The sequence below is a fragment of the Vulpes vulpes genome, chromosome 6 (assembly GCF_048418805.1).
Source record: "Vulpes vulpes isolate BD-2025 chromosome 6, VulVul3, whole genome shotgun sequence".
NCBI classification, from domain to species: Eukaryota; Metazoa; Chordata; class Mammalia; order Carnivora; family Canidae; genus Vulpes; species Vulpes vulpes.
Window position 1 is genome coordinate 56,806,513 of NC_132785.1, and position 12,923 is coordinate 56,819,435.

At 40.1% G+C, this 12,923-nt stretch overlaps 1 protein-coding gene across 10 annotated transcripts in view; it reads right to left on the reverse strand.

Annotated features, from left to right (window-relative positions):
• LIG4 (DNA ligase 4) overlaps positions 1–12,923 on the reverse strand; it is a 132,937-nt gene that overhangs the window by 119,182 nt on the left and 832 nt on the right. The window contains exons 1-3 of one of the 10 annotated variants that reach the window (XM_026008870.2): positions 10,943–11,118; positions 9,983–10,075; positions 2,978–6,956 (exon numbers count right to left, since the gene is read on the reverse strand). In XM_026008870.2, the coding sequence (XP_025864655.1) occupies positions 4,273–6,956; positions 9,983–10,007 (2,709 nt within the window). In that variant the 5' untranslated portion in view covers positions 10,008–10,075; positions 10,943–11,118 and the 3' untranslated portion in view covers positions 2,978–4,272. Of the gene's footprint in view, positions 1–2,977; positions 7,037–9,982; positions 10,895–10,942; positions 11,119–12,923 lie in introns of those variants that run through there. The other 9 variants (XM_072760985.1, XM_026008866.2, XM_072760987.1 and 6 more) reach the window with 9 other exon arrangements.

Sequence of the window (12,923 nt, forward strand, 5' to 3'; positions counted from 1 at the left end):
AGGGGAGCCTTCATGAATGAGATTAGTGCCTTCCGCCAGGTATGATACAATAAGAAGTCTACAGAAGACACCCCTCAACCAACCATGCTGGGACCTTGATCTTGGACTTCCAGCCTCCAGCCTCCAGAACTGTGAGAAATAGATGTTTGCTGTTTAAGCCCTTCAGTTGACAGTATTTTTGCTACATGAGCTTGAACTAAAATGGGGGGAATCAAGAAGTAAGCCTTAGACAGGAACCTGAAATACCTTGCTTAAAATTCTTCAATGTATTGTCATATTCTGCAGCATGGCATTAATCTTTCAAAAATCTATCCAAATTTACCTATATCTTTCCCTCCCACCTAAATTTGAATATTTTACACATACTCTCCCCTGAATTTTTGTACTCCCCACGCCTGTATTACCTTCCCTCTGCCAGGAAACACCCTCCGTACCACTATGCCTGATGGAATTCCACTTATGGTTCCAGAATCCACTCACTTATTAACCCCCATTGGTATAATTAACCTCCTCTGGAGAGGTCCAGATAAGAGCAGCAGATAAAAGCTGAAGGGTCCTTTCTGTATGCTGGGTGCTAGAATTCTGTCCTCAAACATTCTGGGTGGGATAGATAGTTTCCATTTGAAAGTTTAGAAACTAAGGTCCAAAGAGGCTGTGATTTGCTCTGATAACACAGACAATTGGTGCAAAAACTGGAACAGAGCCCAGGATAACTAGATCCTAAAGCTTGTATTCTTTTCATTACAGCATATGGCTTTTCAGGGAATCCATCATTCCTTTATCTAGGAAAGCACTTATCTTTTGTATTCCAATTACCTATCTTTTGGTATTCTGTGAGTTCCTTGAAAGCAAAGGCTGTCATACTCATTCTTTTAAACTTACATGACTATCAAAGAAAGTACAAATGTATGTTGGCTGAAACTGAATGGTAATGGTTTATAGAATAGCTCTAGTGCTCAGGGAATTCCATATTAGATGTTTTAAAGCTGTATTCAATCTATTTTCCCGAGTGAGAATTCCAAGCTTCCAAATCAGCCCTTTTCACTTCAATGTCAAACAAAGTGCATGACTGTGAAGTAGGTAGGGTAGCTACCTGATTTTCAAGGAAGATGCCATCAGCCTAAAGATAGGAACTCTTTCAGAACGGTGCTAACCATCAGGGATGCAGAAAAAGGTGTTCCTGAACAAGAAATATCTCATCCTGCTTTCTGGCAGGAACCCCTGGCTTTGAAGAAGAGCAAAGTAGGCTTTCCCATCTGATTCAGAGGATACATTCCATGAATATTTATTGAATGACCGATTACAACAGTGAACAAACTATATCAAGTGCCTTTATTCATGGAATTTGTATTCTAGTGGTAAGAAATAAAGGTAAAGCAAAGTGAAGGGATAGTGAGTATTGGGGATGTGAGTGGAGGAAACTATAGACCTGAAGGAAGTTGTAATCAATAGCACACAGACCAGTGAGATTACAGTGTGGTGAGCAAGGGGGTACCTGGTAGGAAATCAAATCAGAGAGCTAACAAAAGACAGGTAATTGGGGCCAAGTCCAACTGGCCATTTATTTATAAGATTTTGGAAGTTATGAGTGATGGGAATTCAGTAATTCTGACCAGTGGAAGAAAAATGAATTGACTGCATCTTTAAAAGTAAAAATGTTGTTCTGGAGAGCAATGATAAAAGTGCAAAAAGAAAAGCCAGTGAGAGGTCATATTCTGGATTATTTGGAAACTCTAGCCAGTAAGACTTGCTGTGTATTGGAAATATGAGAACAGATGGAGCCAATGATTGCTCCAAGGTTTTCATCTTGAGCAGCAGGGTGAATAGATACACCATTTAGTGAGGAGGGGAATGCTAGGAAGGAGTGTAAGTGTATTTGAGAAATCCAGAGAAATCCAGAACACTTGTAAATTAAATTAGGTAATCTAAATGTTAAAAAACAATCCAGGTCTATAAATATGAAAAAGACTGATCATTGACAATTGTTCACACTGAGCAATGTGCACATGTAGGTTAATTATACTACTCTCTTTTTCATTTTAAAATTTTGATATGATATAGTTACACACATTAAGTATGAGAGTTTCATTAGACTTCATGTGATGATGTAATGTGGATAGATACATGAACTGGAGTTCAGCAAAGAAATCAGAGCTAAAAATACATGAGAGGTATTAGCAAAGTTAAAGCCAAGGGATGGGATGAGAATACCTACAGAGCGAATAAAGAAAGAGAATAGGTCCAATGCTAAGAAACTAAACTCTACAACATTTAGGGATGAGAAAGATGAGAAGAAACTAGAAAGGCACTTTGCATAAATGCACATCAATTTACTAAAAAATACATTAATTTTGAATAAGCGACTCCATTCTAAGAATGTATAAGAAACAAACAAAACTAGAATACACAGACTATGATTCAGATTTATTATGTTTAGTAGGAAAACAAAAAAGTGTGGGGGGGCAGCAGTGGGTGCAAGGTCAAATAACCTGTTAGGTGACAGTAAGGGCTAGCTGAATACATTACACTACATTCAGTAGGACAGTGTACAACAATTTAAAGTGATGTTGGTATATTTTAGTGACCTGTTGGTATATTTTAGTGACCTGTAAATGCACCCATTGAGAAAAGCTGATCATATACAGCATTATAGTTTTATATTTATCTGCTACACTGTAAATAAAGTATTTTGTGCTTTCCTTACTATCAATAACATAAAATAGGGAATGTTAATAGCTTTGGTGGTAAAATTATGTACTTTCCTCCCTTATTATTCTTACTGGTGTCTATTTTGTAGTTTTTCTCAGTAGGTATTCTAAAACTTTGAAAGTTTAAGTTTTTAATAAAGTTCATTCTAATATGAAATAGAAAGGACCTCAAATAGGAATCTGATTTGAATCTGTAAAAAATTATATTGATACCATATTTATGATTGAAATAACTATTATGAAGTGTTCTAAAATAAATACATCATACATTTTAATAGCATATTAAATATTTTATTTAAATTAAGAAATATAACAATAACATTTGTTCCACTGTTTCGATAAAATTTCAAATTACTTACAAATAAATAATAACATTTCCTCAGGTACCATATTTCAGGTATTGCAAAGGTGTCATGAAAACATATTTTTCAAAATGAATAGACTGTATTCCAAAGTTTGGTATATAAATCCAAATGTAATACATATTATACATACTGAATTTAAATAACCTAAGGATAAAAATCATTTTAAATAGTCAAAGCAGTTTACCCCTATGTAATGGAAGTCACGAGACATATGCCATTTTGACATGTACTCAATGGATTACATCTAGGAAAACCACTCTCTGTGAATACTGTTTATCCTGGTGTACAGTTCACCTAAAAACATTCTCTTTAAAACATGCTCTAGTTTTGAAAAAAAAAAAAATGTGGGTCAAGTATTTTTAAAACTGCAAGTTTCTTTTAATTAAATAGATCTACTTTTATTTCTCCTAATTTACCTAACGATGCCATTAACAAGTTTTTTTTTATGAGGTTTTATTCCCGAGGTTGTCCTTAACTTTCAAAATTTGTTTACATTTCACATTTTATATTTTCACCTTCAGTTTAAAAGACATAATATATGTCCGATTGTAACAATTCTTTTTTCTTGCAATGCTTTTATTAGATAAAAACTATTAAAATTTTACTTCAGAAAATCCACTTAGGTCAATGCTTTTAATGACTCTAAAAGCTTCTGAATGTATTTTATTAATATTTGGGTCAGAATTCTAGATTTCAGTAGGGATAAACTGTTTATTTCATCTTGGTTTTATTTATTTAAAAAAAACTTTTTTTTTTTTAAAAGATTTTATTTATTCATGAGAGACACAGAGAGAGAGAGGCAGAGACATAGGCAGAGAGAGAAGCAGGCTCCCTGTGGGGAGCGCGATGTGGAACTCGATCCCAGGACCCTGGGATAGGATCTGAGCCAAAGGCAGATGACCAACCACTAAGCCATCCAGGTGTCCCTCATCTTGGTTTTATTTTTTTTATTTTTATTTTTATTTTTTTTCTCATCTTGGTTTTAAAAGTCATTAAATACTACACTGTTAAAATGAATTTTTTTCTTGGCTTTGGTCCATTCAGTGTCCTATCTCAAAAGTTAAAATTATTGTTTTTCTATATCTAATATATTTATGCATAAATTTTAAGGGATAAAAATATAGTTTGATATTTTATTATGACCACATGTTACAATGTGGCCACCAGATCACAGGCTTTCCTCACTAGAAAAGCTAGCTTTAAACCAAATATTGATTTTCCTCCTGCAACTCACACTTGTCTATTGACTCAGTTACCCAATCTTGTTGCAGGATTTTAAACTTTCTCTTAAGAGTTCTTCGAAAAGATTTTAAAACTGCAACACGACTATGATCCTCCCCAATGATTACATGAGACACTCCCTGAGCTAAGCAAGAAACTACTTTTGCTCCATGAAATCGAAGCTCCAAAGCAGTAATTGCTAATCTTGTTCCCTCGATTTTGGTACTCAAGTCATTAATAACAGCATACAAGTCCAGATAAACAATACAATGTCGGAACAGACAGAGTGGGGAGCGGTCCCAGGAATACCGATATTCTAAATCAGCAATCAGAGAAGCCATTTCTCTTGGAGTTTGTTTGCTAGAATTTTTAATTCCTGAGAACACTTCCTTCAGTTGGTTCAAATCTGTATCAACAAAGTAACTGTCACCATAACAATCATATTCACGGGCAAAATGTTCTTTTGTCGATGGGCACATGTGAATCATAAAGCGGGGCTGCCACGGCACACAGCTTTTGGTCTTAAAACACTCTAACAGCCACTCAGGCTTGACAACATCATGTTTATTTGAAGAAATGATGTTTTTTACTCTGATGTTCTCTGATCCTGCAATCACGCAGTACGTGTCTGGGCCTGGGTTTTGTACTATATAACCACCAAATTCTGCAATTCTGTTCTCTAGGTCAGGCTTTGGATGGCTGTCTGTTCCACTCATAACACAAAACTCCACATCTTCAAATATATTAGAAACCTTATTTATATTAGTAAGGTTGGGTGCTTTCAAGTGCTCGATAATTCCAATAATTTTCTTAATCTTTGGGGCAGCTTTCCGCTTCTTTTCTTGTGGTTCATCATCACCACCTATATCAAGGTGTTTAGATGCAAGCTTTCCAGACGCTTTCCCTCGAAGTTGCTCTAAGTCATCCACGGTAGTACATTCATGCCACTCCTTGTCTTCCCTTATCTTTTCAATCCGTGGAAAACGCAATGTGCAGCCAGTTTTATACATATCACTGGAGACAATCTCTGTCGCCTTAACTTGAACAATGACAGAATTACAAGGCTCAATGTATACTTCTGGCTTCTCTGTTCCACATAAAATGCTGCTTGGTAGAGCTTTTTTATGGAAAGGCTTCCAATGTTTGGCCAATTTTAAACCCAGATCATACAGTTCTTTCATAGTATAACCTGAACCAACACGGCACAGAGTATGAAACACTGACGGTTTTTCACCAGGAGGAGGCTTCTCTGCTACAGCACACAAAAAATGAGACATCATTCCACCTCGTGAACCTTTGCCCCAATAGCCCCCAACAATTAAGATGTCCAGTTCATCCATCAGCCCATCTACGTACTCAGGCTTAATTTTTAACCATCCTTCACCTCTTTTGTCTGGCTTGTAAATAGATAGAGGATGTTTTATCATGATTCCCTCTTCTCTTTTATCTATTGCTTCATTCAAAGCATCGATTACCTCTTTCTTAGTATGAGCCTGTGTTTTTTGCACTATTTCTATTCTACCTGGTATTGGTGTAAAAACACTAGTAAGAATTTCATACCTCTTTTTCAGGGTTTCACGTCCCAGCTTTTTATTATTAACCATCAGTACATCAAAAACACAATAACAGGTTTGCAGATCAGAATCCTCCACCATTCTTTTGATATCAAACTTATTCCCCTTTTGCATAAAAGTTTGTGTATTAGGGTTGAAGGCCATCATCTCGCCATCCAGGATACAGATCTGTACATCTGTTTTGAATGCACTGTGAATGAATGGTGTAAGAGAACCTTCCCGTGGAGAATCGCCGAACTGATCCTTATAGTTATATCCGTTTCGGGAGAAATACTGATACACATCCCCGTCTTTGTGCATTTGCATACGCTCACCATCTAGCTTGGTTTCAATGTAGAAACTCTGGTGTTTCATGTCCTTCTCTATTCGCTCAATATCTGCTATAGCAGCCAGCATAGGTTTAAAGGCAGAGAATAAAGTGATAGAAATATCACTGAGTCCTATGGAAGGATCATGCAGTTGCCTACAGACTTTTTCCAGATCTGTAGTGACATTATGCAACTCGGCAGCGTCATTATGGAAAGCAGAGAATACAGATTGCTCACTAAAACCAAGTTTTAAGTCCTTTACAATCATCCGTATAAGCCACTTTTGTTCCAGTGCTGAACTCTGAGTTATTAGCTGAAGAAGACTTTTCTTTATTAGGTCCTTTCTTCTGGCAGAATTATTGCTGGCAATTGAGTCTAAAATGTCATTTACTTGCTGTATGGTTAAACTTCCTTTCTGCAAACATCTTGGTTTCAACACAAAATATGCAATTGTTGCAAAGTCCCCAGCATCTCCACGAGTTCCAGTGGGTGTTCTGTAATTTAAAAGTTTAAGGGCGTCTTTTCCTTCTTTAGGTAAATTAAGCAATTCGATATAAAGTTTAGCAAGCATAGTTTCTTTGATTCCATAGGCCATTCTCTCTCTTTCTAGCTGAGGAAGAATAAGTCTCATTGCTGGATAAAAAGAGTCTCTGACATCTTTTTGGTTCTTATGAAGGGCATCATGAAATCTTCTCCAAGAATCTAAAAATTCTCTGAAGTGTCTGGTTTTTTCTTCACGTCCTTTACTTCTCTGTATTCGTTCTAAAGTTGAACACAAATCTGCAAAAGGAACGTGAGATGCAACAGTTTGTGAAGTCTGTGTGGCAGCCATAGAAGCGATGATGAATCCTCTGGTTTAACTAATAAGGCAAAAAGAGAATAGCTTTAAATAAAAGATAAAATTCAACTAAATATTTAATGTAATGACCTTACAGAGAGTGCCTCATTTGTAATAAATGTTTATCAATGTTTGCCACATGAAAATGAATTAATTCTATAAATTATATCTCTTCTCAATCTCTACATTTAGTGAAAAATCAACTATTTTACTTCAATCTTATTTAGTATTTATTATCGAAAGTATCACCAGCTCCTTTCCCTACATTTACGATACTGAGATGGACCACTTTGTTTTTCTCCCTAAATCCAACTTTCAGTGAATTAATGATTCCATTCCTTTTTTTTTTTTTTTTTTTAAGATTTTATTCATTCATGAGAGACCCACAGAGAGAGAGGCAGAGACATAGGCAGAGGGAGAAGCAGGCTCCATGCAGGGAGCCGGATGCGGGACTCGATCCCGGGACTTCAGGATTGCAACTGGGCCGAAGGCAGGCGCTTAACCGCTGAGCCACCCAGGGATCCCAATTCCATTCCTTACTTAGCACATAATGCCAAAGAATAACAATAACAGAAAAACAAGGCTCAATTAATTTCGTTTCTGGGTTTCTGAGGGAAGGCCTTTCCTTACATTTCTCCTCTTCTCCTGTCAGACTACCACACAACATCAGAAATAGATGTTTTTAACAAATCACTGAATTGAAACTCGGCTTTGCAGGAAGAAAAAAAAATCTTCTTTCAGCCAAACAAAGCCTATGTCTACGTTTACTTTCATTTCACTACTAGCTATGCCAAATCACTCCAGTATTCAAAACCCAACTCAAAAAACCTTCTCCATGAAATCCTTACGTAATGTACTTCTTTTAGCTCTATTTTATCATAGTAATTTAAATAGCTTTATAAATTCAAATTCATTAGTACAGTTTTTTGTTCATATTCACATGCCATTTACCCTCCAACAATTCACCAGCTACATATGCACCAGGGAAACATACTATAGGCAAATAGTTTGCTTCTGCCTTAATACAGCATACATTCTGTTAAAGAAAAAGGGGATATAGTGGGAAGTAATTATAAAATGCTAAATGTTTTAACAAAAGTAAAATGTCACGAGACAGTTTTTCACTGAAGCATTGTCTAAAGTCAGAGAGGAAATAACAGGTACCTTGCTGGGTTAGGGTCTAGACTATTTCCTAAAGTGGTCACCACAAGTGTGAAATTTCTTTGAAATTTTAAATATTCATGCAAATTCTTTTTTTTTTTTTTAAGAGGTGGGGAGGGGCAGAGGGAGCGGGAGAGAGAGAATCTTAAGAAGGTTCCATGCCCAGTGCAGAGAATGACACGGGGCTCAACCTCACACCCTGAGATCATGATCTGAGCTGAAATCAGGAGTTTGATGCTTAACTGAGCCACCCAGGCATCCCAGAAAACTCTATTAAAATCTATATGATATCAGAGCTATTATATTATTTAAACTACGTAACATTAAAATCAATTCACTCTCCCAATAAGGACTTCAAGTAAAAATGTGCATCCTAAGAATATAAACTACATTCTGTCTTGTGGTTTCAGACACCTTCTGGCACATCCCCATGTTGCCTAGAGAGCAGGGAGTCAGAGCAGCCTTACAGGGAGGAAGGAGGTCTATTGTCATCTCTGGAGACCACTAGAGTCCCTGCAGCAGCAGACAAGAAGGCACACACACTGCCGGCACACCGCTGCATTGTCTGATATCTGGCACAATAGATCCAATGGCTGGATATGGGACCACTTTTACTACAGTCTCCAGAAACTCAGGAGGGGTGATCTGTGTCCGTAGCGCCTGGCACTTGGTAGGTCTGTTTGTGGAATGGATTACTGAGCCCCTAGAGTTGGGTCCTTGGAAGAGCACATTAGGAAAGGCCAGCAGCTGGTCATACCCCTGCAAACCCCCCACATATGCTGGTTAGGATTCAGTTTGGTCAAAAACATTTAGCAGCTGTGACTGCACTGGGTAAGTTTCTCAACACCCATTTGGTGGCCTTTTGGCAGAAAGGCCACACTTCTCAGTCTAATGCCTGACAAAGGAAATTCAACTTCTACGGAGTCAGTTAGACCAAGAGGTAAACCCATGAGACACCATTTACCTGAGACTTTTATCTTTGAATCAGTAACTGCTCCCTCTCTCTTCTCATCTGCATAACTGACTGAACCACCTGGTTATGTATGTTCACTGTCTACCTCTCAAAACAGGCTCCCTCAAGCCAGTATATAATCTTGTATTTATAATTCATATATTATATATAGATATAATATGAAGAATGTTAAGAAATACTTTTCTGAGCATTCAAGATGGGTATATAGTTTCTAAATATCTGAATATTCTACTTGGTCTTGGTTTCTCTCAACAATCTGCAGGCAAAGACTCAAATTACTTTATAACCACATTGAAATCTAGGTTAAACATGTATCCCAAAATTGCTCTAAATATAACAAGGGTTCCAAAATTAGTATGAGTAGGCTTAAATATTTTTACTCGTTAAAATTGTACCAAAAAAAAAAAATAAAATTGTACAAAAAAGTCAAACATTAGAATTTCCAATGCTTTTAAACATTCTTATTTTATTTTCTGGATTCTGAGGTTGCTAGCTGATGTTTTTGATTTGTGGGAAAAAAAAAAAAAGTTTGTGGTTAGGGTTCAGGCTCTAGAGACCACTAAATGTGAGTTCAACTGTGAACTCAACAACTTAATAGCTGCGTGACATGGGGCAGCCACATAATGTCTTTGTCAGTTTCTGTAGTGTAAAATGGGGATAATGACTGTAGAAGGTGAGATGAGGATGACATCAGGTATGTACACAAGGTGCTTAACACAGTACTTGGCAGTCAGCAAATCCTTAATTTTAGTTCTATAATGCTTGTTGATGCAAGTGACATTCAAAATGTAAATGTTACAAAATATTAAGGAAAAAAGGGAAGGATACGCTTACCTTTTAATAAACATAAGCAAAACATTCAAGAGAATGAGTACAATTCGTATACAATAATGACTCATCGTCCACTCAGCGGCTGCCTGTCTTGTCCTAAAGTGACACACAAAACACACTAGCAAGGTTGTACTCAGTGACTATGATGACTCAGTGTGATTTTACAGGAGAGAAAGCGACTGGTGCAAGTTAAGTGTCCTTCGTACAGCCCCTGAGCAGACGATGCTCTTCCCTAGGGGACAAAGGTTCACAGCGGCCTCCCTTCCAAGCACTTGTGACATTCGGGGGGAGTCTCAGCAGAAAGGAATCTGGGGCAGGAAAAGGCCAGAAGGCGGTGGGAGCCGAAAGGACGACAAAAGACGAGATGTGAGAAGAGCAGCAAGGCTCCAGCCTCTCTGTCCGACTCCAGGCAGCGGTGCCCGCCTGCGGAACCACGGGGGGGGGGGGGGGGGGAGGGCACACCCCTCCTCCGCCCCCCCAAAGGAAGCCCGCCACGGACCCGGGCGCGCATCCCGTTACCTTTCTGAGCCCGAGGGTCCCCACCGGCTTGGGGAAGGGGGTCCCCGCAATCAGAACGTCCACAACCACTGCAACACCGCAGCCAGCACGGCCCCGGGGGGAGACGCGGGCGAACTCCCGGCCCCGCCGCGGCGTCCGGGGATGGGGGTCCCGATTAAGGACCCCGGGCCCAAGGCCCGCCTTCTAACGCAGCGCGGTCGCCGAGGTGGCCCGGGCCCTGCACCTGTGACGCCCGGAGGGGCGGAGGGACTGCCACACTTTTTGTCCCGAAGCAAGAAAAACGAACTTTCAAGCCCACACGCCTGTGCCGGGCTGAGAAGACTCGGGGCGGCCCCCCCTCCCCTCGTCAGCCAGTCCCGGCGCCCGCCTGCCCAGGCCCTTCCCCCAGGCACTCCCCCCCCACCCCCCCCAACCCCGAGCCGCGCCGCCGCGCAAACGTCCTACCGGCCGCGGAGCCGCAGGTGAGGTCACCAGACCGGAAGCCGCAGCACCGGGAGCCGGTTCCGCCAGCTGCCCCGGGCGCAGACGCATTCGCCGCTGAGGCCGGGAGACGCCCCGACTGATCAAACCCTGCGTCGGCGCAGTCGCAGCGCGGGGCCGTGACGTCACGGGGATGCTGTGCGCAGGCGCGGGGGCGCTCGGGCTAGGCCGGGGCGCTCCTGGCCAGGCTGCGGAGGGCGCCGGTAGCTGCCGACACGACTCCTGTTAGCCTCCCAAAGGAGCAGTGCCCTTTGCCAGTGGTTGACCGATGAGGGTGGATTTCGTCTCTGAGCGAGAATCGAGCGCACGGGGCCCTGAGCCTAGTCCTCGGTCCGCGTGGCGTGTTCCCTAGCAAGTGACGGCGTCTGAGTGTCTCACTGCTTGGTTGTCACAGTGCCCAGGACTGAAAGGGGCATCTTCCCTCCCAAAACGTCTGCTGTTTCATTCAAGTGGAAAAACAGGCATTTGCAAAATTGCCTAAGGCTGCCCTCTGCTACTTGTTTCTCACGATGTTACAACTTTGATGGGAGTTCTTGTCTCTTCATGCAGAAATAATACATAATTCATAAAAATACGTAACACATAATTTTTGATACAGACATAAAGAGTTGCATGCCCAGAAATCAACTATGGACTCTTTTAGCGTCCGTTCCAGGATTAAAAATAAAATTATTTGGCAAACCTTTATTCAGCACCAATACAGTAATTGTGCTAAGTATTCAAGATTGAGATGAAAACAAACTCAGTCCTTATGTCCCAGGAGCTGTTGATTTCTACCAGTGTTTTGTTACGGCCTGTCCTCTTTTATGGAGAATTGAGAAATTATCCATGACAATGGGGGAAACAACTTTTGGAATTATTCCCTCCAGCATAAGATATTGTTGCTCTAAGATGTGGTATTATAAGAAAGTGATATTTTGCTGCAATGGATTCTGAGAACATTTTGAAGCCCTTAGGGGTCCTTAGTGTACAAAAATCGCATTTTACAAAACTGACACTTATTTAATTCACAGTATTAGTTTGTAGTAGAGCTAGACTTAGGGCTCCTTCGAGTCCAACAACAATTTCCTAGTATGTCCAACTCACCTAAGTTATCCAAAAATGTCTCTGAAATCAGCTATGAAGTTTTAAAGTCACAGGATACTCTGGTGATGGTAATTTCTCTACCTACTATTTAATTTATTTTGGAGCAGCACCCAACGGTTTTGGTAGAGGACATCCCATAGTTGCCCATCTTATGAAAGGACATTTGTCTGTGCACATCTGCACCTTGTTCAGCATCTACTGAGCTCCTACAGTATCAGAGTTTGCACTTTATGTTGCTGATCTAAGAGAAGAACCATGGATTATGAAACCAAACTCCAAATTGATTCAAATTTTAGTCTCCAATTTACCATGATATTTTAGCTTTTCTAACGGTTGGTTCAAAGATAATCAAGGGTTTCTCATTACGTATTTTCTAGAGTTGCTTTGATTATTACTTTATATAAGTAGTCTACCCTAGTGCCTGGCATTTATTAGGTGACACAGGAGGCTATCATCAAGAGCCTGGATTTGACCTGGAGCGCTCTGACTGATGGCAAGATACATTTCTATTTGTCGTTGTTTTGTTTTTAATATGAAATATTTTCTCTATATATAAAATAAGGTACAGAGAATAGAGAATGGCTGAGGGAGGGGGACAAACATCTGTAGAAAAACAATTTAGTACAACTTGGTGCCCAGGTGGGTTGACAGTGAAGCTAATGAGAGGCACCTGGATGTCTCAGTAGGTTAAGCCTCCTCCGACTCTTGATTTCAGCTCAGGTCATGATCTCCGGGTGGTGAGATGGAGGCCCCTGTTGGGCTCCACCTTCTGCAGGGAGTCTGCCTGAGATTCTCTCTGTTTCTCTCTGCTCCTCTCCCAACTTGTGTTCTCTCTCAAAATAAATAAAATCTCTTAAAA